The sequence below is a fragment of the Perognathus longimembris genome, chromosome 2 (assembly GCF_023159225.1).
Source record: "Perognathus longimembris pacificus isolate PPM17 chromosome 2, ASM2315922v1, whole genome shotgun sequence".
Classification (NCBI taxonomy): Eukaryota; Metazoa; Chordata; class Mammalia; order Rodentia; family Heteromyidae; genus Perognathus; species Perognathus longimembris.
In genome coordinates, this window is record NC_063162.1 from 21,080,808 (window position 1) to 21,106,188 (window position 25,381).

The 25,381-nt window shown below is 49.5% G+C and overlaps 2 protein-coding genes across 5 annotated transcripts; one reads left to right on the plus strand and one right to left on the minus strand.

The window, feature by feature from the left end:
* Positions 1-246: 246 nt before the first annotated feature.
* On the minus strand, positions 247-12,841 carry Mfsd13a (major facilitator superfamily domain containing 13A). Of its 4 annotated transcripts, none has more exons than XM_048338359.1 (10): positions 12,777-12,824; positions 11,246-11,277; positions 7,506-7,746; positions 7,009-7,091; positions 6,104-6,556; positions 5,867-5,990; positions 4,478-4,574; positions 3,297-3,468; positions 3,032-3,225; positions 247-1,087 (listed from the first exon to the last, which is right to left on the minus strand). In XM_048338359.1, the coding sequence occupies exons 3-10, from the start codon at positions 7,671-7,673 to the stop codon at positions 825-827; spliced, it is 1,554 nt and encodes a 517-aa protein (XP_048194316.1). In that variant the 5' UTR covers positions 7,674-7,746; positions 11,246-11,277; positions 12,777-12,824; the 3' UTR covers positions 247-824. The 4 variants fall into 4 exon arrangements, with proteins under 4 accessions (XP_048194316.1, XP_048194317.1, XP_048194315.1 ...); XM_048338360.1 differs by lacking the exon at positions 12,777-12,824 and adding an exon at positions 12,632-12,659; XM_048338358.1 differs by lacking the exon at positions 11,246-11,277 and having other exon boundaries at positions 12,777-12,841.
* A 9,135-nt stretch (positions 12,842-21,976) lies between these two features.
* Positions 21,977-22,588, plus strand: C2H10orf95 (chromosome 2 C10orf95 homolog). Its single transcript, XM_048336366.1, has one exon. The coding sequence runs from the start codon at positions 21,977-21,979 to the stop codon at positions 22,586-22,588; it is 612 nt and encodes a 203-aa protein (XP_048192323.1).
* Positions 22,589-25,381: the final 2,793 nt, after the last annotated feature.

Consider the following 25,381-nt stretch of genomic DNA (forward strand, 5'->3'; position numbering starts at 1 on the left):
CTCAGGGCCTGGGCACTGTCCCTGAGCCTCTTGTGCTCAAGGCTAACTACCACTTTGAGCCCACAGCACCACTTCTGGCTTTTTCTGAGTAGTTTATTGGAGATAGTCTCTCAGACTTTCCTGCCCAGGCTGGCTTTGAACCACAGTCCTCAGATCTCAGTTTCCTGAGTAGCTAGGATTACAGACGTGAGCCACCAGCACCTGCTGAACCTCCTTCCCCATCTACACACACAGCACAGCCCTGAGGAACAGGAATGAGTGATTTTAATCAATCCATAATGAACTAACCCTCTAGAGTTCAGAAGCCTGGTGGACTTGGGAGCCCTACAGGTAAGAGATGTGATACAGCACAGCTGTAGCAGAGAACCCTCCAGAAATGCCTAGAAAGGTGGAAGGGGGCGGGGGCAGGCAGCACTTACAGTCAGCACTCTACTGACTGAGAAGAAAAGGAACAATCATAGTATCAAAAGTAGTTCCTGAGCCCACCAGAATGGCCCATACAAGCCAGGCAGTGGGCTGGACCTCCAGTGGGCAATGGGCAGTGGGCAGGCCACTGTACCACATAGCTTATTCAGTCTGGCTGTCTTTCCTCCTGCCCCACAGGAGAAGCAAGTCCCTGAGCACATACGTCCCCACCCTACCCAAGCTAAGCCAGGCAGCTAGAGAGGGACAGGCTGTGGAGACACTTCTGGCTCAGCCCTGAGCTCCCACCCACCATCTGTCCTCTAGGCTGTCCCCAAGGAAGGCAAAGGGGCAGGATGCTGCCTGGCAAAAGTCCCTGCCCAGTAATGGAGCAAGAGCTCAGTAGAGTGGCCTTGTGGAATTCACACTGTCTTAATGTCCAGAGTTTGGATCTGCATCAGATTCTGGCGCTGGGCCTTGACCATGTGCAGGCGTCTGCCATGCAGTGTGAACTGGGACCAGGTGAAGAGCTGCAGCAGGGCACAGATGATGGGTACCAGCACCAGCAGGTAGAAACAGCCCTGACGTAGCGTCGGTGCCTGCGCTGGGGCTGGGGCTGGCAGCTCTGGCCAGGGCTGGACACTCCCCACAGGAGTCATTGAAGGCTGCTGGAAAAGGTCGTGACCTAGAGCAGAAGGACACAGAAAAGGGGCTGGGAATGTGGCTTAGTGGTAGAGTGCTTGCCAAGCATGCACAAAGCCCTGGGTTTGATTCCTCAGTACCACATAAACAGAAAAAGTCGAAAGTGGTGCTGTGGCTCAAGTGGTAGAGTGCTAGCCTTGAGCAAAAGAAGCTGAGGGACAGTGCCCAGACCCTGAGTTCAAGCCCCAGGACTGCCAAAAAAAAAAAAAAAAAAAAAAAAGAAAAGAAAAGAACAAAGTCAATCCCTTCTAAAGTAACATCTCATTTCATGTATATGTCCCAAACCATAACTTGTGTGTGTGCGGGTGCTGGTCATGATGCTTGAATCCAGGGCCTGGGTGCTGTCCCTTTTGATAAGGTTGGCACTCTACCACATGAACCACAGCTCCACTTCCAGATATCTGGTGGTTAACTGGAAATAGAGTCTCACAGACTTTCCTACACAGGCTGATTCCAAACTTCAAGCCTCAGATTTCAGCCTCCTGAGCAGCTAGGATTATAGGCTTGAGCTACCAGTGCCCAGCTAGCTTTTTTGTTTCGAAACAAAACGAACAGATAGCCTCACCTGGCAGCGCTCTTGCCTCAGACTCTGTTTTTATTTTTGTTTTGCAAGTCCTGGGGCTTGAACTCAAGTCAGGGCCTGAGCACTGTCCCTGGCTTCTTTTTGCTCAAGGCTAGCACTCTACCATTTGAGCCACAGCGCCACTTCTGGCTTTTTCTATATATGTGGTGCTAAGGAATCGAACCCAGGGCTTCATGTATATGAGGCGAGCACTTTACCACTAGGCCATATCCCCAGCCCCCACAACTACAACTTTTGATGCCTGTCCTAAACTTACTCCTCCCCCATTCTTCCCTTGCAAATAACACCACCATCCACTCAGTCACCCAGGCTAAAACCTCCAAGTCTGCCTCAGTTCCTCAGCACCCAACCCTTCATTTCCCCTCAACTCCAAAATACATCCTGCCTGGCCCAAGCCTCCATGACTTCCGCCACTACTCCCGGCTTCCTACCCTGGCCTCCCACAATTTATCCCCGCGGGCAGGGAGGACTTTTCAAAAGATTCCAGAAACAAGGCAAAAGATTAACCAGATCACATGGCTTCTCTTTTTTTTTTTTTTTTTTGTCAGTCCTGGGCCTTGGACTCAGGGCCTGAGCACTGTCCCTGGCTTCCTTTTGCTCAAGGCTAGCACTCTGCCACTTGAGCCACAGCGTCACTCCTGGCCGTTTTCTGTATATGTGGTGCTGAGGAATCGAACCAGGGCTTCATGTATACAAGGCAAGCACTCTTGCCACTAGGCTATATTCCCAGCCCAGATCACATGGCTTCTTTGCCTAGAACTTCTGACAGCAAAAGTAAGATCCAAACACTGCTATGTTCTACAAAGCCCTCATTTTCCCAGCCTGAGCTTGGAATCTCCAGACACTTGGAATCTTGGTCACTGCCTGCAAGTTGCTGAGATCTCTTCCAGACCAAACCATTCAACCATCACCCCGAGAAGCCTTCCCTTGTGCACTGCACTAAGTGGCTTCTTCGTGACACCATCTCACAGCTCCCTCAGTATTTTACCTCAGCACTCACTATATTACTACTGACCTTGAGCCCCACCCGCTTCCCCTCACCAGAGTCCAAACAAGACCTGGTGTGTCCTATTTGCTGTTACCTCCCAGCACCTTGCGTGGAGTCCACACAAGGAAAGTCTTCCATACCAACTGGCTGAATGAATGAATGAAAAATAGAGTAGTCTGAGACCCATCTCTCTGCCTCTGTGGGGAAGGCCCACAATGGCTGTTAGCCCAGAGCAGCCAAAACCCAGCCAGGCAGCCACTGTGTCTCCCTCATTGGATCCAGAGCCAGGCCTGTCAGCTGGTGCAGAAAGCCCTGGTAAGCTGTGTCCCCTCTGCTGTGTCAAAAGAGCGTCTCACCTGTGTAGAAGCAGAGTAGCCAGGTACCCAGCAGTGGAGCAAAGGTCTGGCCTGGTTTGGTCACCAGGGCAACCATGCCGAATAGAAGCGCTGAGGCTGCTTGTTTGCGGTGGTTCAGCACCAGGTCCTCATCTACCAGGTCAGTGACCACCAGGGTCAGCAGCTTACAGGTGCCCTCAGTGAAGACACGGTTGCTGTGGGCCGACAGCAGGGTGAGTGGGCAGGGTGGAATGGAGTCAGGAGGCAAGGGTAGGCAGGTGCATACCTGGCAATGAAGAAGCAGAGCAGGCTGGGGTTGTCTGGGCCAGCCAACAGCATGAGCAGGCTGAGGCCCAGCTTGAGCAGGAAGAGTCCTCGTACCACAGCGTAGACGCCCCAGCGCCGGCACAGGGGCAGAAAGTAGAGATTGTTGAGGTGAGGAGCAACATAGGAGATGCCTAAGGAAGGAAAAGACTTGTCAACAGGCTTTGCCCCTACTTCAGCAGAGATAGGTGATCGACACTGTAACAATCAACATTAGTGAGCCTTAATGTCACACTTACCAATGTCATGGGCTCTAAACTGATTTTCACACACTTTCATTTAACCTTTGCTAGTCCTTAAGGAAAACAGAGTAGTCATTTGCTATTTGTGGAGGACTGGTTCCAGAGCCCACCAGGAATACCAAAATCCAAGGATGCCCACGTCTTGTAAATGAAATGGTATAGTATTCACATATAGCCAATGTTTATCCACCTATATATTTTCAGTCATCTCTCAATTACTTAAAATACCTAATACCACATAAGTGCCATAGAAGCAGTTGTTATACTTCTTTTTTTGTCAGTCCTAAGACTTGAACTCAGGGCCTGAGCACTGTCCCTGGCTTCTTTTTGCTCAAGGCTAGCACTCTACCACTTGAGCCACAGCGCCACTTCTGGCTTTTTTTGTAAGTGTGGTGCTGAGGAATTGAACCCATGGTTTCATGTATGAAAGGCAAGCACTCTACCACTAGGCCACACTCCCAGCCCACTTGTTATACTTCATTGTTTAGGTGATAATAACAAGATTTTTTTAAACTACCTATGTGCAGTACATACTATTCTTTTACTAATACTATTTTTCCTAATATTTTCAATCTGTTGTTGGTTCAATCTGTGAATATGGAACCCACAGATATTGGGGGCTGATTGTGCTATTTCCCTTAATGTACAAATGAGAAACGGAGGCCCCAAAAGATTAAGCAGATTCAGGACTGTAGTTCTCACTACTAACCAGCCACTGCACCTCCTTGCCGCTGGGTGGTGCCATCCTCAAGAGAACCAATCCCACACCATGGGGAGCTGGAGGCAGACAGCTGGAAGGCTAATTCAGAGATTCATCCCCTCAGCTGCCACTTAGGCAGGTGATGTTTGCAGTTGGGCCAGGAGTTCTAGGCACTGCCTCTAACCCACGGCACCCACTCACCCAACAGGAAGGAGCCAGTGGAGAGAGAGATGTGGTCAGACAATAGATGCTCCAGGAAGAGGGGGAAGAAGTTGCTGTTGAAGTGGCAGTGAAACACCTGCAAGCCGACAGGGCAGTGAGGAAGGGCCTGAGGTATCCCTGCCAGCCAAAAGGGGGGCACGCACCCCGTGGTCCCTATGTCCCTAAACACAGAACATGCCAGAACAAACCTAAAACCACATTCTTACTGCTTACCTAATGTTGCCAAAAGATTTGAAGGTATAGTAAAATAATAGTTATGGTAAGTTTTTTGGCTGATTATTATTTACTTATTTATTTATTAACAGTACTGGAATTTGAACTCGGGGTCTGGCATTTGCTAGGTAAGAACCATTTTAGCAACTTGCCCAGCCTTTTTTTTTTTTTTTTTTTATACTGGAGCTTGAACTCTGGGCCTGGGCACTGTACCTGAACTTTTGTGCTTAAGGCCAGTCCTCTACCACTTGAGCCATGGCTCAACTTCCAGGTTTTTGTAGTTAGAGATAAGAATCTCACAGACTTTCCTGCCTGGGCTGGCTTCAAACCACAATCCTCAGGTCTCAGCCTCCTGAGTAGCTAGGATTCCAGATGTAAACCACTGACACCTGGTCTTGCCCAGCCCTTTTTGCTTTTTTTTTTTTTTTTTTTTTTGGCCAGTCCTGGGCCGTGAACTCAGGGCCTGAGCACTGTCCCTGCCTTCTTCTTGCTCAAGGCTAGCACTCTGCCACTTGAGTCACAGCGCCATTTCTGGCCATTTTCTGTATATGTGGTGCTGAGGAATCAAACCCAGGGCCTCATGTATACGAGGCAAGCACTCTTGCCACTAGGCCATATTCCCAGCCCCTGCTTTATTTTTTTTTTTTCAGAGAGATTCTCCAGTTTTTGCTCTGGGCCAGCCTCAGATCATAATCCTCTTACCTATGCATCTGAGGAGCTGGGATGAACCACTATACTCAGAGGCTCATTTGCTGAGATAGAGTCTCACTAACTTTTTGCCTCAGCACCTCAAACCATGGTCCTCCAGATAGCTGCCTTCCCTGTATTTGGAATTAAAAGTGCATACCACTACTCCCATCCAAATGATTTTTTTTTAAATCTGGCTAACGTATATGTCACATATATTTCAGATATGGTACTTGGTTAATTCTATAAGACTGACAGAGTTACCACAGGGGGCATTTCTTTCTCAGGCCTCACTTTATAGGTGGACGAAGCCTGTCTAAGAGCTCACAGCAAGTGAAAAGACCCAGACTTCCTACTTTCCCAAACTTGGTTCCTGCCATCAGCTCACATGACAGGCTTTCTGCCTTCCCTGTTCTTTAAGCAGTGGCCCTCAGCCCAGCCGTGGGTGGAGGGAAGCACTGCCCCTACCTGCACCAGATCCATGCCCACGAACCACAGGAAGTTCTGGTGTCGTGCCAGCTGCTGGAGGTACTGGCCCAAGGTGATCCTGCCTGCTTCCTCACTGCCCACCTGGAGCTCATCTCCACCCAGGCTGTGGGGAGGAGGGAAGTTGAGGGCTGGTCCAGACCACAACAGCCACCCAGAGTCCAGGGGACCCAGCACTGAACCCACTCAGAACCTGGGGGACCAGGGATAGCCACTCACCCACCATCCATGGCCAGAGCGGAGCACCCCGGGTCCCTTCTGGCAGCCTCGACCCGCCGCCTCAGCAATTGTGTGGCTCCCAGAAAGCCCAGCCCAGAGCTGGCAGCCAGGGCCACACAGAAGGCACGGAAGGAGGAGAAATCCTCCTTGTTCCAAAAGGAGTAGGAGGCAAAGACAGAGAGGGAGCCAGCTGCACTGAAGAGCGAGCAGTAGAAGTTGAGGTGGGTGCGGTCGTGTGCGGAGAGGGCCAGGTCAGCCAGCAAGGCGTGATGGTGCAGGTCCACGAGCGTCAGGAAGCCATCATACAGACACAGGCACAGCAAGAACTGCAGGCCGGCCGGGGCCCAGGGCACCCAGAACGCCAGAAACGCCAGCGCCAGCAATGGCCCATGCCACCCCAATGCCCGTACCCTTGCCAGCACCACCACCCTTGAGGAGGGCCCGGTGCCTGACCTGCCAGGGAGAAGCAGCAGTTGGAAGGGGCCCTTTTGGGCCTTTCCAGCCTCTAATTCCCCTGCCCAGACCCCTGGAGAGTGGGCCTCACAACAAATGTACCCCAAATCCCCAGCCCTGAGCTGGCTTTGCATGCACAGCCCTCAGTCACCAAAGGGCAGCGGGATAGCACTGTTCAAGTTTGGGGCAGGGAAGGGTCAAAGCGGGTAGGGGGAAGGAATCTGCTGGGTGTTTGCAGCAGAGGCCTGAGGGGACAGGCAGGACGGCCAAGCAGGGGTCAGTCTCTTCCCCAGTGAACAGGCTGGGGCTGGCCAAGGCTACTCTCCAACATGGATGGAGCCTGCCCCAGCCCCAGGGAGTGGCGCCATGTCCAACACTTCAACTGGCCTCCCCTTCCTCCCCTCACCCCAAACATGGGCAGCAGTCCTGGGGAGCAGAGGAGTGGGACAAACCGAGGCTGGGAGCTGAGGAACTGGCGGTCACTAAGCCAGCCGAAAAGGGGGTCATTGAGGCTGTTCCAGAGGAGAAACACCGTCTGCAGACAGAGATGGACAGCCTTGTCAGGGCTACACCCAGCCCCCAAAGCAGCCCAGCTTACCTGCCTGTAAACCTTCGTTCATGCCAGTGCCTCTGCCAAAGCTACTCTTATCAGCTCCCCCCATCCCCTGGCTGCCGGGAAGGCCATCCAGCTGTTAAGTTAGTACAGGTGACCCTGTTATGTTCTATATGACCATACAGAATGCTGACTGCGTAGGACAGTGGCCAGGAGGGTGCTGTACTTCCCCCTGAAGAGGACTCATCAAAGCCTCCACCCACTTCTCTGCCCGAGTCTTGGTGGCCAGCCCAGCCTTGCCACAGCCCTAATTGGCAGGGCTCCAGCACCTACCATGTGCCAGGCAGCCGACACTTCCTGTCTCCACCCAACCAGGCCACCCAGCACTGGCCCTACCTCTCCAACCCAGAAGGCTGCCTTGTTAATCTTGTACACTGAGACGAAGGTGTCCACATAGTAGAGCAGGAACACATTGTGCAGGATAGAAGTGAAGAGAGCCAAGGAGCCATAGACCACAGCCGTGGGAAGGCCCAACAGCCAGGCCTGGGGCAGGGCCAGCCCCATGGCTGCCAGCCCCAGCCTCAGCCCCAAGAGCACTGAGGTCTCATGGTCACAGACAGTCTCACCATTCTTGTTTCTAGGGAGGAAAGGACAAAGAAGTTAGCAGTAAGGATCAGAAATAGACCTGTTTCTAATCCCAGTCCTTGAAAAAAAAACCTCATTTTTGGTTGGGATTGTGGCTTAGCGGTTGAATACTTGCCTAGCATGCAGGAAGCCCTGGGTTTGATTCCTCAGCACCACATACACAGAAAAAGCTGAAAGTGGTGCTGTGGCTCAAGTGGTAGAGTGCTAGCCTTGAGCAAAAAGAAGCTCAGGGACAGTGCCCAGGCCCTGAGTCCAAACCTCAAGACTGGCAAAAAGAGTAAATAGGGCTGGGGATATAGCCTAGTGGCAAGAGTGCCTGCCTCGGATACACGAGGCCCTAGGTTCGATTCCCCAGCACCACATATACAGAAAACGGCCAGAAGCAGCGCTGTGGCTCAAGTGGCAGAGTGCTAGCCTTGAGCGGGAAGAAGCCAGGGACAGTGCTCAGGCCCTGAGTCCAAGGCCCAGGACTGGCCAAAAAAAAAAAAAAAAAAAGAGTAAATAAACAAACCAAAATTCACTTTTGAGCACCAGTGGCCCATGCCTGTAATCCTAATTATTTGGGAGGCTGAGATTGGGAGGATCACAATTTGAGGCCAGCCTAAGCTGGGAGACCCCCTTCTCAACCAAGGTCTGGGCATGGGGTGCATGCTTGTCATCCCTCCTATGACAAGAAAAAAAAATGCCAAAAACGTGGATTATAGTCCAGGTGCATATTTCTGACAGGAAGCGTATTATAAAAATTAACCAGTGGGGGGCTGGGAATATGACTAGTGGTAGAGTGCTTGCCTAGCATGCATGAAACCCTGGGTTTGATTCCTCAGCACCATATATACAGAAAACAGCTAGAAGTGACGCTGTGGCTCAAAAGGTAGAGTGCAAGCCTTGAGCAAAAAGAAGCCAGGGACAGTGCTCAGGCCCTGAGTTCAAGCCCCAGGACTAGCAAAAAAAAAAAAAAAATGATGGCCACTGGTAAGAATCACAAGAGGTGCCTGCAAGATCCAGGAATTCATCTAATGAAGGCCAGAGATAAACCCCCACAAGAGATTTGAACAGGAGGCCAGGTGAACCAGTCCTGTCCAGGTGAACAGCCTTAGGGAGGAGGGTACAAAGGTTCCCTTAGGTATTTCTCCTGCAGATTCTGCTTCTCCATCAGCAAACAGCCTTCCCCCATTCACCGGTGCACCTCAACCTGCTCCACTAGGAGCAGTGTCCTTACCATGGAAGCACAGCAGGAAGCCCACACCAGCCTTGTTACATAAGCTGCACAGCCTGTAACCTGCAACAAAGGTCTCCGCCCTATGGTTTACACAAGGCTGCTGGAGCCCCCAGTCATCCTTTCCCAGGGAATAATCTCAGCTGGTGGCCTGGGGCCAACCACTCCCCCTCCCCGGGCCAATGGGGATATTGGTGCCAACCTCTTAGCTGGCTGTGGGGCTGAGATGCACAGGGAACATAAAGTTCCACACATAGTGCCTGGCACACCGAAGACTCCACACACAGAAGCTTATTATGCATTTCACAAATATGAAGTCATAGATACATGACTTTTTGTTGTTTTGTCTTTTTTTTTTTTTTTTGCTAGTGTTGGGCCTTGAACTCAGGGCCTGAGCACTGTCCCTGACTTCTTTTTGCTCAAGGCTAGCACTCTGCCACCTGAGCACAGTGCCACTTCTGGCTTTTTCTGTTTATGTGGTGCTGAGGAATCGAACCCAGGGCATCATGTATGCAAGGCAAGCACTGTACCCCAAGGCCATATTCCCAGCCCTTGTTGTTTTGTCTTTTGAGACAGGGTCTTTCTAGGCTTGCCTGGAACTCACAATGTAGCCCAAGTTGATCTCAAGTTCACAGTCCTCCTGCCTCAGCCTCCTGAGTGCTGGGATTACAGTCATGTGGCACATGCACTGTGAATACTTGTTTCATCACTGTGTGTGTGTGTGTGTGTGTGTGTGTGTGTGTGTGTGTGTGACACTGAGGTTTGAACTCAGGATCTTATGCTTGTTAAGTAGGTACTCTCTCTTGAGCCATGTCCCCATCCCTTTTTGCTTTATTTCTCAGATAGGGAGAAATGCTATAGTATTTCTGGCCAGGTGGGCGTGGACCATAGTCCCCATATATACACTGGCCTAGTACGTGGAAAGACAGGTGTGCACTAGCATGCTCTGCTTTTATTTGTTCACATGAGGACTCACAAACCTTTTGCCAGGTTGGCCTTGAGCAGTGATCCTCCCAATCTCAACCTACTGAGTAGCTTACAGGTGTAAACCACTGAGCGCAGTCTGTTTTCATGAGTTCTATTTTTTTTTAATTGGATTCTGATGGCCTCTAGTTCCATACCTGACACAATATCTCAACATTTGAAGATTAAGTAGGAATCACTAGCATCACTTTTAAAGATCAGTCAGGGCCCCCTGACAAGTCCATGACTAAAGCTTTCGGAGAGGCTCCCAGGACAGAGGTCTCCTGCCTGCAGCACTCAAGTCTTTCTCATCTACCATCCCCCAATTTTTTTTTTAATGCTAACACCATACCTTGATTCATGAAATGCCTCTTGTATAATATATCCTAGATGTAATTACATGACATGTCTCAGGATCAGGGCATGCCTGGCTCTCACATCCTCCATCATGAATCCCATCCATGCTTTGTAGAAGAAACCAAGTCTGGGGCTGAGAATGTGGCTTAGCGGTAGAGCCTAGTGTGCATGAAGCCCTGGGTTCGATTCCTCAGTACCACATAAACAGAAAAAGGTAGAAGTGACGCTGTGGCTCAAGTGGTAGAGTGCTAGCCTTGAGTGAAAAGAAGCCAGGGACAGTGCTCAGGCCCTGAGTCCAAGCCCCAAGACTGGCAAAAAGTAAGAAAGACAGACAGGAAGGAAGGAAGAAGGAAGGAAGGAAGGAAGGAAGGAAGGAAGGAAGGAAGGAAGGAAGGAAGGAAGGAAAAGGAGCCAAGTCTCCGAAAGTGAATAACTGAACTGGCATGGGGTCACAGAGCTATTAGAAGTCCACCTTCTACTATCCAAACTAGGGTCTGACTAAAATTTCACTTCACCATGTGCCCCTCTTATCAGATCTGCTCATCCAAGGCCCAGGTCGGTGTCACAAGCCTTTCTCTGTGCACCTAATCACGTATCCTCTCCCTTTTGGAGATCTCTCAGCCCCAGTATCCAGCATCCAAATCCCTCCCCTGTCCTCCAGACTACAAGCTCAAGGGTAGCTGTCTCCTTTCTGCCCCTGCCTCCTGTAGGTTCTGGCACCACATAGCAAAAAGCTCAATTAATACTTTCTGGGCCAACTTGTCCCTAAAAGACCAATATGGGTATCCATAGTCTTGGGAACAGCAGTCATAGGAAAATCCTCCCACCTCACCATTCTCCCAAATTTAGCTGTAGGAGTCTTGAAAGGAAGAGGAAACCTGGGAAGCCAGAAGTGCCACAAGGCGAGCCAATGGGGCATAGAAAATAATACAGTAATGATAATAGCAAAGAGTACCATTCATGAAGCTTTCACCAAGCTCACAGCACCTGGTGAGAAAAACAGAAATAACGAGAGTGAAATTTGGAGCAGAGAGGTAGAAAGAAGCCAGAGCAGGAGTTGTTTTGTAAACTTCATGAGAGTTTCTGTCAGAACAGTGGACTACCAGGGCACTGCTCTATCTTGAATCTTTTGAAAAGACTCCTTGTTTTGTCTCATCAGGAGCAAAAATGTTATCTGCAGCACATTCCTGATTTCTAAAGCAATCCATGGTGTGCTCGAATAGGGGGTGCTGATGGAGTTGAGAGGAGGAAATCAAGAATGCCAGCCTCAGCCTTATCCAGAATGAGGGACATTGGCAGGGTGGGGATTTACTGGCTCACACCTATAATCCTAGCTACTCGGGAAGCTGCGATATGAGGATTGCAGTTCAAAGCCAGCCCAGGCAGAAAAATCCATGAAACTCTTCTCTTTAATTAACCACCAAAAAAGCCAGGAATGGAGTTGAGGCTCAAGCCTTGAACTAGCCTTGAACACAAAAGATAAAGAACAGGCCCTGACGAAAAAACAAAACACCTACAGACCAAGCAGCCCAGAGGGGAAATGCTACCAATAAGCATAATTTGGCATTAGAAACATTAGGTCAGGTCTGTAGAAGAAATAATTTCACTTCCTGCCAGTCTCAGGTGTATCAAATGAACAGGTGTGAATGTGTAAGACAAACTAGTAAAATATACACTAGGCAGGTCATTTTCTCAGCAAACACCTGATCTCAGAATTGTTTGCTTTGTCTTCCTATCCTTCTCCCCAGGGTATGGTCCAGCCCCTAGAGTTCCGATTCTATTCTCAAATAGTAATGGGCCCATCCTCTCCCTCAGGCTAGAAATCAACTTTCACCTCAAGCAGGGAGGGAAACTTCTCCCTCCTTACAGGAAGAGTCAGGAGCTTGTCTCTCACCCCCACAGGCCCTGCTTCCACGCCACTGGGAGACTGGAGATCAACCCAGGAGCTCTTCACTCAAGGACCACACTCTAACACGTGGGGTGGTGCTCCATTCCCGCTGCACATTAAAAATCACCAGAGGAGCAGTACCCAATACCGAGGCTCGAGCCTCACCCCAGGCCACTAAAAGCAGAATCTCTGGAGGTGAGCCCCAACATCTTTTTGTTGTTTTGCTCAAGTTCCCAAGTGGCTCTTCAAACACCACGGTCAAGGGCCATTATGTCAATGAATGGATCTCAGACTGACCAGTTGCATTCTGCGACCCCAGATCGCATCCCGCATCCCAGAAGCTGTCTGGCCCACTGCAACCCTTTCCCCCACCCCCTGAGAGCCTTTCAGAAGATTCCACCCTGGCCCCTTGAGCCTATTCAGATCCCAGAACGTCCCAATCCACAACCTCACCTAAGGACTCCTGCAGACAGTCCCCATGACTGTCTGAACGTCGAAAAACATCCCGTCCTGTTGGGTTCGTGGTTGGAGTCAGGTCAGCCCCCCAGTCTCGCCCGCTCCTGCCCTCCCGCGTCCCGGCCGCTGGCCAGCGTCTCACCGCAGTCCTGGCAGGCTAAGATTAACTCGGATACAGCTCGGAGCCAGGTGCCAGCCAGTGCGCCTGCGCGCACGCCACCAGGGCTTTCCCCGGTCTTTGACTCCGCCCCCTCCCAGCGATTGGCTGCACACGGCTCAGCCGCAACTCCAGCTGGTGACAGCTTCTGAGGCTGTCGCCGCCATGTTAGTCATGGGCCTTTGCCAATAACGACCTAAAAGAAAATGGTTCACAGCAAGTGGGAGCAAGGTTGACTGGATTCCTGATTGATTATCTCTTGTCTTTGACCTCCACGAAGGCTTAATTATCATTCATCTCAAATCTAGATGCTCTCCTTTTTCCTTGCTTGAAGGATGAGGACACCTTAGCATCATCCTTCAAGCCTAGATGTCAGCCGGAGGCTGACTTGGAGGTAACAGTGGGGATCCCTGATGCTGGATTGTGAGCCCACAAGAGTGGACAAGTCTAGCTTAAGCTGAGGGCCTGAGGCATCAGAACACAGGAACCAGGATAGGGGAGGTGGGTGGGACAAAGGACAGGCCATCAACTCACCTATGCAACCAAACCTCCTTGTATTATTTATAATTATATATTCTATATTGTTCATACAATATATCTTATACATAATATAGTCCTATTTTTTATATAACGTATAGGGAGGATGAGCTGCTACTATACACTGCTTAAGAATGCCACTACTGGGGCTGGGAATATGGCCTAGTGGCAAGAGTGCTTGCCTTGTATACATGAGACCCTGGGTTCGATTCCTCAGCACCACATATACAGAAAATGGCCAGAAGTGGCGCTGTGGCTCAAGTGGCAGAGTGCTAGCCTTGAGCAAAAAGAAGCCAGGGACAGTGCTCAGGCCCTGAGTTCACGGCCTAGGACTGGCCCCCCCCCCAAAAAAAAAAAGAATGCCACTACAGGGGCTGGGAATGTGGCCCAGTGGCAAGAGTGCTTGCCTCATGTACATGAAGCCCTAGGTTCAATTCCTCAGCACCACATATATAGAAAAGGCCAGAAGTGGCGCTGTGGCTCAAGTTGGCAGAGTGCTAGCCTTGAGAAAAAAAAAAAAAAAAAAGCAAAAAAAAGCTAGGGACAGTGCTCAGGCCTGAGTTCAAGCCCCAGGACTGGCAAAAAAAAAAAAAAAAAAAGAATGCCACTACATTTTCCTGTTGAGTCCTCACATTATTCCTAGGCCATAGTCAGAAAGACACAGTGACTTTTGCACCACAAGCAAGAGACCCAGACAGTTTTTCCAAGCCACAACACTTTTCCTCTTTAGTCCCTATCCATTCTCTCAAAACTAAGCTTGTATGACTCAGTCTAGTCTGGAGGATGCTCCCTAACTGGTCTGTAAGACTAGATAGGTTTCTAAGCAATTAAACAGCACATACACCAGACCTGCCCAGTTTCCCTATTTACCTTTGTTTTGTTTTGTTTTGTTTTTTGGCCAATCCTGGGCCTTGGACTCAGGGCCTGAGCACTGTCCCTGGCTTCCTTTTGCTCAAGGCACTCTGCCACTTGAGCCACAGCGCCACTACTGGCTGTTTTCTGTATATGTGGTACTGAGGAATTGAACCCAGGGCCTCATGTATACGAGGCAAGCTCTCTTGCCACTAGGCCATATCCCCCCTATTTACCCCCTATTTACCTTTGGATAAGAGGAGGAGGACCACTTTTGGCATCTGCAAAAAGTAGAATTCCTTTTTCTTTTGTTAATCTCTGTTTCCAGAACATTAAATGAAAAACAAGTGTAAGAACTTTGTAAATGTTTGATCCCTAAACCTTTGTTGTTGTCAGTCATCTTCCTACTTCCTACAACAAGAATATTGTCTTGGGATGGGAATGTGGCTTAGTGGTAGAGTGCTTGCCTAGCACACATGAAGTCCTGAGTTTGATTCCTCAGTACTACATTAAGAGAAAAAGCCAGAAGTGGTGCTGTGGCTCAAGTGGTAGAGTGCTAGCCCTGAGCACTCTACCTGGAACAGAGCCCAGGCACTGAGTTCAAGCTCCAGGACTGCCCGCCCCCCCCAAAAAAAACAACACCTAATTGGGAAGAGAGTTGGATGTGGTTGGAGACTCTGTTGCCTGCCTGACTTCTTCTGGACCTGGAACAGATAGATACACAAACCCTCTCTGTACTTGAAATCTCTCCTCCCTTAGATTCCTACCTCTGCTCTGAGCTCCACGTCTCCTTCACTATGACATTTTCTTCAAGGACTTCTAAAATGAAGTAAGAAACCTTCTGTCTCTATTTCAATATTTGTTTTGGTTTGGGTTTTTTATTTTCCTTTTAGTACTGGGAATAGAACTCAGGGCTTTGCATATATTAAGCAAACACTTTACCCCCTGAGTCATGCCCCCAGTCTCTGCTATGGTTTGAATGTGTCCTGTAAAAGTCTGTATGTTGGAAACTCCATAAAATGATACGTTCGTGGTATTTGGAGCTGGAGGCTTTGAGAGGTAATTAGGGCTCAGTGATGTTATGAGGGTGGAGTGGCCCCCATAATGGCATTAGTGGCTTCAGAAGAGAAAACAGATATAGCAAGCTTGCTTTGTCTTGCTGAGTGATGCCCTGTTCCGATACAGCAGGAAGATTCTCACCAGATGATTACGCCATGTTCTTGGACTTTCCAGCTGCAAAGTTAAAAAACCTTCTTTCCCTCTCCCGGCCCCCATATCTGGGTTTGTTTGAACTCAAGGCCTCATGGTTGCTAGGCTGGCACTCTGCCACTTGAATCCAGTTTTTCTGCTGGTAATTTTGGAGGTGGACTCCAGCAAACTGTTCTGCCAAGGCTAGCCTCAAACTGTAACCCTCCAGGATTATAGGCATGAACCTCAGCAGAGAATAAAACTCTATATATAGTCTTTATAAATCACCTAGGTCTAGGCATTTTGTTATAGCAAAAGAAATGAAGACACTTCACTCAAACTCTCTGTCCATGATAGGTTACATAGAGCAAGACTACAAAATATGATTAAGCCAGGCACAGTGGTATACACCCTGTAGTCTGAGCTACTCAGGAGACTGAAGTAAGCTAGCACTCTCCCACTTGAGCCACAGCTCCACTTTTGGCTTTTTTAAAGTAGTTCATTGGAGATAAGAGTCTCATGGACTTTTCCTGCCCAGGCTGGCTTCAAAACCAATCCTCAGGGCTGGGAATATGGCCTAGTAGTAAGGTGCTCACCTCATATATATGAAGCCCTGGGTTCAATTCCTCAGCACCACATATATAGAAAAAAGCCGGAAGTGGCACTGTGGCTCACGTGGTAGAGTGCTAGCCTTGAGCAGAACGAAGCCAGGGACAGTGCTCAGGCCTTGAGTCCAAGCCCCTGGACTGGCAACAAAACAAAACAAGACAAACAAACAAACAAAAAAATCCCCAATAAGCAAAAACAACTCCAAGAGAAGGACAGGAGGCTTCTACTGTTGACATTATCTTTAAAGTTCTAGGTGAATTTCCTGTGGCATACCCTACGTGGCTACTGTATATGATTTTGGTACACTGGATATTGTATATATGCCTACCTGATCTAGGGAAGGGAAAGAAAAATGAGGGTGTAAGATATCACAAGAAATGTATTCACTGCCTTATTATGTAACTATACCCCCTTTGCACAACACCTTGTCAATAAAATTTAATTAAAAAACAACAATCCTCAGATCTCAGCTTCCAGACTAGCTAGGATTATAGGCATCAACCACCATCGCCCAACAAGGCCTGCATCTTGAAGAAGAAAAAAGCAGCAAAACAAAACAATCAAGATTGTTGAGTGTGGGGCTGGGAATATGGCCTAGTGGCAAGAGTGCTTGCCTTGTATACATGAAAGCCTGGGTTCAATTCCCCAGCACCACATATATAGAAAACGGCCAGAAGTGGCGCTGTGGCTCAAGTGGCAGAGTGCTAGCCTTGAGCAAAAAGAAGCCAGGGACAGTGCTCAGGCCCTGAGTCCAAGGCCCAGAACTGGCAAAAAAAAAAAGATTGTTGAGTGTAAGGTTCTCCAGAAAGGAAGCCCAGCACATGGTTCAGGCAGAGAAGAGTTAATTGGGGGGGGAGAGCAAAATGCCAGCTCACACAAGATGGAGGTGAGGGGAGACAGAGGGGAAGAAGAGAAAATGAGAGAAAAGGAAAGAGAGAAGGGGAGCAAGAGAGGGGAAGAGAGAAAAGGAAAGAGAGTGGGGACTCATGTTGAGCCGGATTACATAGGGAAAGGCAGGAGGTATGGCCAGGTGGATTGGATGTGACCTCAGAAGGGTAAGTAGCTGCCTCCAGGTGTGCCAGTTACTTAGGTAACACAGGTACTGGCACAGACTTAAACAGGGGCATCTGCATGGAGCCCCCAGGAGGAAGGTGAACCTTACACTGAGCAATCTTTTTTTTTTTGCCAGTCCTGGACCTTGGACTCAGGGCCTGAGCACTATCCCTGGCTTCTTTTTGCTCAAGGCTAGCACTCTACCATTTGAGCCAAAGCACCACTTCTGGCTTTTTCTTACATGGTGCTGGGGAATCGAACCCAGGGCTTCAGGTATGTGAAGCGAGCACTCTACCAGTAGGCCATATTTCCATCCCTACACTGAGCAATCATGATTATGAGAAGTCTTGGGGACCTAATAATTTACTAGCCATGATGCCAAAGGTGTTATGTGAACTAGATAGACAGGTACAAGGTAACAACTATTCTGGGAACTTCACCTACCACCTTTCAAAGCACGACTACGCCCTATCTCTACTCTGAATACAAGAATGTGATAGTCAGCTCCCTGATGTTCCAATCTGTTGGGACAGCAATCCAGCTCCCCATCTCCCTCTAGTGTTTTCTATCTCCAAAACTGCCTTGACCACTCACCTACACCTATGCAAGCTAGGACAATGCACATACACTATTGTACACCCCCATCAAGGTAACCATATGAACTCCTTCTATCCATCTCTCTTGAAACCCTTGCTATGGGCTGTGATCAGTTTTCCTGGTTAATCTGAGAAGCTCTTCTTTGGCCTACAGCCTTTCCAATCTGTCTTCTACTTTGTCCATCAGTGAGCTCCTCATCACAAGCTTCTCTGATCAAAAACTACTCCTAAGCCAGGCGCCAGTGGCTCAAGCCTGTAATTCTAGCTACTCAGGAGGCTGAGACCTGAGGATCACGGTTCAAAGCCAGCCTGGGCAAGAAAGTTTATGAGACTCTTACCTTCAGTTATCTACCAGAAAACCAGAAGTGGTGCTGTGGCTCAAGTGGTAGAGCATTAGCCTTGAACTGAAAAGCTCAGGGGCAGTGCCAGAGTTCAAGCCCCATGACCAACAAAAAACAAAATAGCTACTAGGGAGGCTGAGATCTAGCTACTTGGGAGACTGAGATAAAAAATGGTAATTCAAAGCCAGCCCCAGCAAGAAAGTCCATAAGACTCTTCAATTAGCCACCAGAGAAATGGAAGTGGTGCTGCAGCTCAAAGTAGTAGAGCACTAGCCTTGAACAAAAGGAGCTTAGGTATTCAAGCCCTATGGCCAAAACAACAAAAACAACCTGCTCAAGTTGCTCACTTTTTTTCATGCTTTATAGTAAGATGCTGAGTGGGGATAAGGGGCAATACTTAAGTGAATATCGCTGAAACAAGCAATAAATGACAACTCAAGCCAGCTTAACACAAAAGAAGTTTATTGACAACTTGAAGGTTCATGACTCAGATACTGATATCACAATACAATTTCTTTCTTGTCCCTTGGCTTCACTTCTGTGTGGCCCTCCCAGAACCCAGTTTGAATTTTTTCAGATTTCTATCCAGGGAAAACAACGTACTTCCTTCTACTGGATAAAAGAACAAAGTCCTGGGCTTGACTCGCCATTGGCCCACTTGGCTAGCCCAAACCCATCACTATAGCCAAACAGATGGTAATACTCATTACCTCAGTAGTATTAAATCACCCCAAACTTGAGGGAATAGCCAACTTCTCCAGAATCACTTTACTGAGAACAGGTAGAGTGCGGACCCCTGAAAATCTGGGAGCTGTTTACTGGAACCAGGGTGAACAAATACTAAGAGACTCACCTTTTTTTATTTTTTCATTTTACCTGAAAACTCCTCAGAGTAGCAGAGGTCCTAAGAATTTAGGAACCAAAGTCAAAATGCAAGTTCCTCACCTTCCCAGGTTTGACTAGAGCTTGTTCTGCATATGCTCTGCTCCTACTCCAGCTCTTTTTCACCCTGGGGAAGCAGATGAAACAATTGGTCAGTCCCAGGCCTGCTAAGTGAGGTCAGTCCATAGGTAATCTTGAACACTGCAGTATTAGGGGAGGGATGAAGTTATATGAACACAAGTGAGGGAGCATATCGATTTCCTGTAGGTACTGTAATAGATTACCGAAGTTAATGGGTTAATTAACATAATTTTTTTTTTTGGCTCGGTCTTGAGGCTTGAACTCTGGGCCTAGGTACTGTCCCTAGGCTCTTCAGCTCAAGGCTAGTGCTCTACCACTGGAGCCATAGCACTTCCAGTTTTCTGGTGGTTAACTGGAGATAACTCATGAACTTTCCTGCCTGGGCTGCCTTTGAACCACGATCCTCAAATCTCAGCCTCCTGAGTAGCTAGAATTACAGGCATGAGCCTACCAGTGCCTGGCTTAACACAAGTTTTTTTTAATCTTATGGCTCTAGAGATCTGAGTCTTCTTGGCTAAATCAAGGTGATGGCAGGACTCCATTCCTTTCTGGAGGCTTTAGGACCTTATCATTGCACTTTGCTGCCTTTACAAGGTGTCCATATATCTTCCTCCTGTCCCATCCCTATCTTCAAAGCAAAGCTGAGCAAGTGTTCCCCAGATAAAACCAGCCTGACTCCTTGACCTCCTTCTTCCACATTTAAGGACCCCCATGATTAGAGGAGGTTCACCAGATAATCTGATTAGCAAACTGAATACCACTCTAATAGCCTTATCCCTTCTTACTCCTTGACAAGTAACATATTCACAGCTTCCTAGGGATGAGAGTATAGACAGCAAGGGCTTCACTGCCTACCAGGGACCAGGGACCTACCAGAGACCACCTCCTCGACAGAGGCCACTGTGTCCTGAAACCAACCCTGACAGTGGGCGGAGGACAAGTTCCCTCTTAGAACTTGAATAGAGAACAGGGAGTAGTAGATTATAAATGAGATCCAAAGCAAGTTCTTTTTCTACTGAGCAGCTAGGAATACAGACATAAGCCACTGCATCCATTACACTTACATCTTTTTTTGGTAGTTTATTGGAGGTAAGAGTCTCACGGACTTTCCTGCCCATGCTGGCTTCAAACTGAGGTCCTCAGATATCAGACTCAGTATAGCTAAGATTACAGGCATGAGCCACTGGAGCCTGGTTTCATTCTAAGGTTTTGTTGCCAAAGATTTTGACATCCTTATTTCCCCATTCTTTTGTTCTTTTTACTTCCTCATTCTTTTTTAGCCTCATACCCCCCGTATTTCCTTAAGCAGATTTTGGTTTGTCAACTTATCCTGCCTTCTGCAAGTTTTCTTGTTCTTTGTTTGTCAGTCACAGAGCTTGAACTCTGGGTTTCAGCACTGACCCTGAACTCTTCAGCTCAAGGTTAGCACTCTACCACTTGAGCTACAGCACCACTTCTGGTTTTCTAGTGGTTAATTGGAGATAAGAGTCTTATGTACTTTCCTGCCTGGACTGGCTCTGAACCATGATCCTCAGATCTCAGCCTCTTGAGTAGCTAGGATTGTAGGTGTGAGCCACCAGTGCCTGGCTTTCTGCAAGTTTTATAATCCGTAATCACCTGCAAATTGTATAATTTTCTGCTACCAATAGAGAACAGAGTTTACCCATGTTGGTAAAGCAATCTTTCTGGCTTAACTCAGATGGCCTCTGGGTTTTATTTACAGGCTCTAGGATCCTAGGATAGTGGCCTACTTTCACTAAGCCTCTGGTGCCTTAGCTATTAAGTGGGAGTATCACTCTGTATTTGACATGGCTATAAACAATTATGGGGGCTAATGTGACATTCTAGAGCAGGAGGACTAGGACAGAGTCTGCAAGATATCCTAGCCAGCATGGATTTGAAACAAGGCTAATATTGTGAGTATGAGTCTTGAGACAGATGCCTGGGTTAGCTTTTTCTTTGAACATAATTGGTCATGTGAGTTGCAGAAAATCCTTTGTATGTCCTAGTCACTGAATACACTTACTGCAGATTTATAGTTTCTTGCTATGTAAAGTGGAGATGCACCACTTTCCTAAAGTTAATATCAACTTTAGTAGCAGTTGTGCAAGTTCACTCGATGGTTAGAGTAAGTCATCCGGAGGAGTGGGGCGGCAGAGAGGGGCTTGGGATGTGGGAAGGACAGCTAGTTCAATTGGTAAGGGAACAGGAAGCTTTCAATGAGGTCTTGGGAATGCATCTCTGATCTCAGGCCACCACCACTGTAGGCTCTCTCAGGTGAGACTGGCTGGCTCCTGGCCAGCTTGAGATGTTTCTCTCTGCCTGGTAACCAGGAGGTGTGGCAGAGGCACAACAAGGAGGAGAGCTATGCAACTACAAAGTAGTGGAGAAGATCACTCTGGCTCCCCCATATCTAGGGACAAAGACATCCGGACTAAAGAAATAAGTGAGTAGGGAGTTAATGGGATAGGGCATGCCAGGGGATGAGGATTTAAAAAGGTATTGGGTCTTGATGGCCTGACTGGGAGACTAAGATTTGGGCCCAACCCTGGGACAAGATGGGGGGTTGATGAGGAACTGAATGCCTAATTTAAAAAGTGTCCCAAAGCCATGAGGCAGGCACACAAGGCCCCTGACACTGAACAGGGAGGGCCCAGAGCCCAGCAAAAGGTTTGCCCTTTTTTTTTTTTCTTGTGTGCCTGTATAGGGGCTTGAACTCAGGGCCTGAGCACCGTCCCTGAGCTTTTTAAAGGGTGCAAGGCTGCTGTTCCGCCACCTGAGTCACAGTTCCATCTCTGGCCTTTTTGGTGGTTAACTGAAGATAAGACTCTCTCCAACTTCTGCCAAGGCTGGCTTAGAAGTTTTATCCTCAAATTTCAGCCTCCTGTGTAGGTAGGATTACAGGTGAGTAGCTAGGATTACAGGCATGAGGCACCAGCGGCCGACTTGGTGGTAAGAATCGTGTATGTAGCCACACATCCCTCTGCCACAGGTTAGAAGCTGGATGAGGCCCCAGTAAAAATACCCGCCGCCGGAGGTTCGGACCATGTATTCGTACGGCTGTCTGGCACGCTGGGAGGACCTCTGGCCCGGGCAACAGCCCCTTCCCTACACCTACCCGGCCGCCCCTCTGCGGCTGCCGCCCATCCAGACCTACCGCTTCTGCGGCCAGTCGGCGGCTCCCCGGGAATACCACCGCTTCTACCGCGCGGGTGCGCCCCTGGCCGCGCCGCCTTGGTGGAACTTCCTGCCGCCCTACGCTGAGGCCCTCGGCCCGCCGTTCTCCGTCGCCGCCGGCGTCTCGGGGCGGCGATCCCCGCCGGTTCCCACATGGGAGTCGCCGTGGCCGGAGGGCGGCAGCGTGCAGGCGGAACTGCGCTGGGGCCGCGTGGAACGCACCCGCGGCCCGCGCCTGCCGCTGCCCGCCCCCGTGCGCCGGGAGCTGCGGCGCGTGTACGGCACCTACCCGCACACCGACGTGCGCGTCACGCACCGCCGCGGCGAGTTCCTGCTGGACGCGGCGCCGCGCGTGGGCGAGCCCGAGTACCGCGTGGAGAGGCGCCTGGAGCGCCGGCCCCAGAACGGCCCCGACGGCGGCGGCCCCGCGCGGAAGGCCGGGGAGCGCGGCCGCCGCCCGGAGAGGAGAGGCCGGAGCTGAGCCGAGCGCCCGCCGCGCGCGGAGCCCAGCCCAGCCCAGCACCGCGCTGCGCCGCCTGCCCCGCGCCGAACTCGGCACGCCCGCCCCGGCGCCATCCCCGCATTTGATCTATTTTTCTGGCGCTATGGCTGGACCGTGCTGGAAGGTCTCAGGGTGTTCTGCTCCTTCCTTCTAGAAGGTGCTGGGAAGAGCTGGAGTGGAAGAAGGGCCTGGATTTTTAACTCCCTTCCCCCTCCTGCCCACCTTGAGTCCATCACCAGCCTACCTCTGCCCTAAGCCATAAGAGCCACAGCCACCCTCAGCTTGTAAAGAAGTTATTAAATGAATGAAGTCAAGTATACCATGAAAGATCATTTTCATGTTTGGAAGTGGCGGTTGTTTTGCCATCGGTATAAAGGGAGACTAACAGATTTGTAGAGTGTGTGTGCATGTGTGAAGTTGCCCTTTGGAGAACCAGGAGTGCAGCCTGACTCCCCCACTCCCACCTTGTGTGCAGGTGGACACTTCTGGACTTCCCAGATACTGTGGCCCACCTCCCACAGAGGATCTAAGGACATGCTTCTTTTGGAGTATAGTAGGCATGACTGACTGAGGAGCTTCTGAGACCCAGATTTAGGCAGGCTCGGACATTTTCTAGCCAAGTGTCTTTTTTTTTTGGCCAGTCCTGGGGCTTGGACTCAGGGCCTGAGCACTGTCCCTGGCTTCTTTTTGCTCAAGGCTAGCACTCTACCACTTGAGCCACAGCGCCACTTCTGGCCATTTTCTGTATATGTGGTGCTGGGGAATCAAACCCAGGGCCTCAGGTATATGAGGCAGGCACTCTTGCTACTAGGCCATATCCCCAGCCCCTAGCCAAGTGTCTTTAACTTCACTGAGCCTATTTCTTCATCTACCTAGAAGTTAGAATGAGTGTGTATGTGTGTGTGTGTGAGAGAGAGAGAGAGAGAGAGAGAGTGTGTGTGTGTGTGTGTGTGTGTGTGTCCTGGAGCTTAATCTCTGGGCCTGGGCACTGTCCCTAAGGGTTTTTTTTGTTGTTGTTGTTCAAGGCTAGGTCCAGCTTTTTGCTGGTTAAAAAAGGCTCACATGGGCTGGGAATGTGGCTTAGTGGTAGGGTGCTTGCTTAACATGCATGAAGCCCTGGGTTTGATTCCTCTGTATATCACATAAACAGAAAAGGCTGGAAGTGGTGCAGTGGCTCAAGTGGTAGAGTGCTAGCATTCAGCAAAAGAAGCTAAGGGACAGTGCCCAGGCCCTGAGTTAGCCCCAAGACTGGCAAATAAACAAAGCAATAAGTTGTGTAAAGAGCCCAGATGCCCTACAATAAATGAGTGGATCTGAAAAATGTGGTACCTAGACACAAGGGAATTTTTTTTTTGGCCAGTCCTGGGACTTGAACTCATGGCCTGAGCACTGTCCCTGCCTTCTTCTTGCTCAAGGCTAGAATTCTACCACTTGAACCACATTGCCACTTCTGGAGTTTTCTATATATGTGGTGCTGAGGAATCAAATCCAGGGCTTCATGTATGTGAGGCAAGCACTCTACCACTAGGCCATATTCCTAGCCCTCACTATACCAACTTGGGGATCAGGAAGCCCTGCCCTATGTTGTCCTCATTGCCGCACCCCACTGCAGAGCATAAAAGGGGATCCCTGCCCCCCCACTGCAGGTGGCTGGGGGATATAAGAGGGCGGGATTTCCAGGAAAAGGGAAGGGAGACTTGAAGAGCAAGGGACAAGGAGGTGTCTTATGGAGCTGAGCAGTGCTTGGGTTCTCCTTAGGCCTGAGGGGAACCGGGGGTCCAGGCCTGTGGACAGGGAGGCCCAAACTAGGACCCGCAACAGAGGGAGGCCCAAGTCTGGATAAGCAGCGGAAGGAGGCCCAAGTCCAGATGAGCTGCACAGGGAGGCCCAAGTCCAAGCCTGCAGAGAATGGAGACCGGAGCAGCCTAGCTCTGGGTCAGAGGAGAGGAGAGGCCTGCAGAGCCGAGGCCTGCTGAGAGCCAGAGGCCAGAGGAGAGCGGACAGAGAGTGGAGCAGAGCTGAGCCAGGCCTACAGAGGAGTCCGGAGCCTCTTGCCTGTTGGAGGAGCAGAGCAGAGCGGAGCTGGTCTGAGACGTGGAATGGAGCCTGAGGCCTGTGAAGGAGCCCAGAGCCTGAGGCCTGTGGGGAAGTCCGAAGCCTGATTGATGGAGCAGAGCGGAGGCCGGTGGACAGTGGAGGCTCGTGGAGAGCCACATGGAAAGTGGAGGCCCTCGGAGAGGGGAGAGGCCTATGGAGAACAGAGGCCTGTGGAGAACAAAAGGCCTGTAGGGAGGCCTTTGGACAAGAGAAGCCTGTGGAAAGGAAGAAAGGAAAGGAACTCGCCACCTGGAGGCTGCAACTGCCCCTAGCTCTGGGGTAGCCCCAGGGCCGGACAGTTTTAAACTGACTAATAAAATTCATTTGTCACCTTTAACAGTGGGGTAGATTTTCTCACTACCCAGAATACAACACTCACAATGGGATTTTACACAGCCATTAGAAAAAATATGTCATTTGCAGGGAAATGGATGGACCTAGAACAAATCATTTTATTTCATCTTAATGCATTTACTCAAGAATAATAGACTTTACAATCCTCCCCCCCAAGATGTTTCATACTTGAGTTATTTTACCTATTTACTTACACAGTTTAACCCTACAAGAAATAAAGTAATTGTCAACAAATATTAACCATTTCCATCTCTTTTATAGAACATACCATTTTAAGTGAGGTAAGCCAGACAAACTGCACATGTTTTCTCTCATATGTGG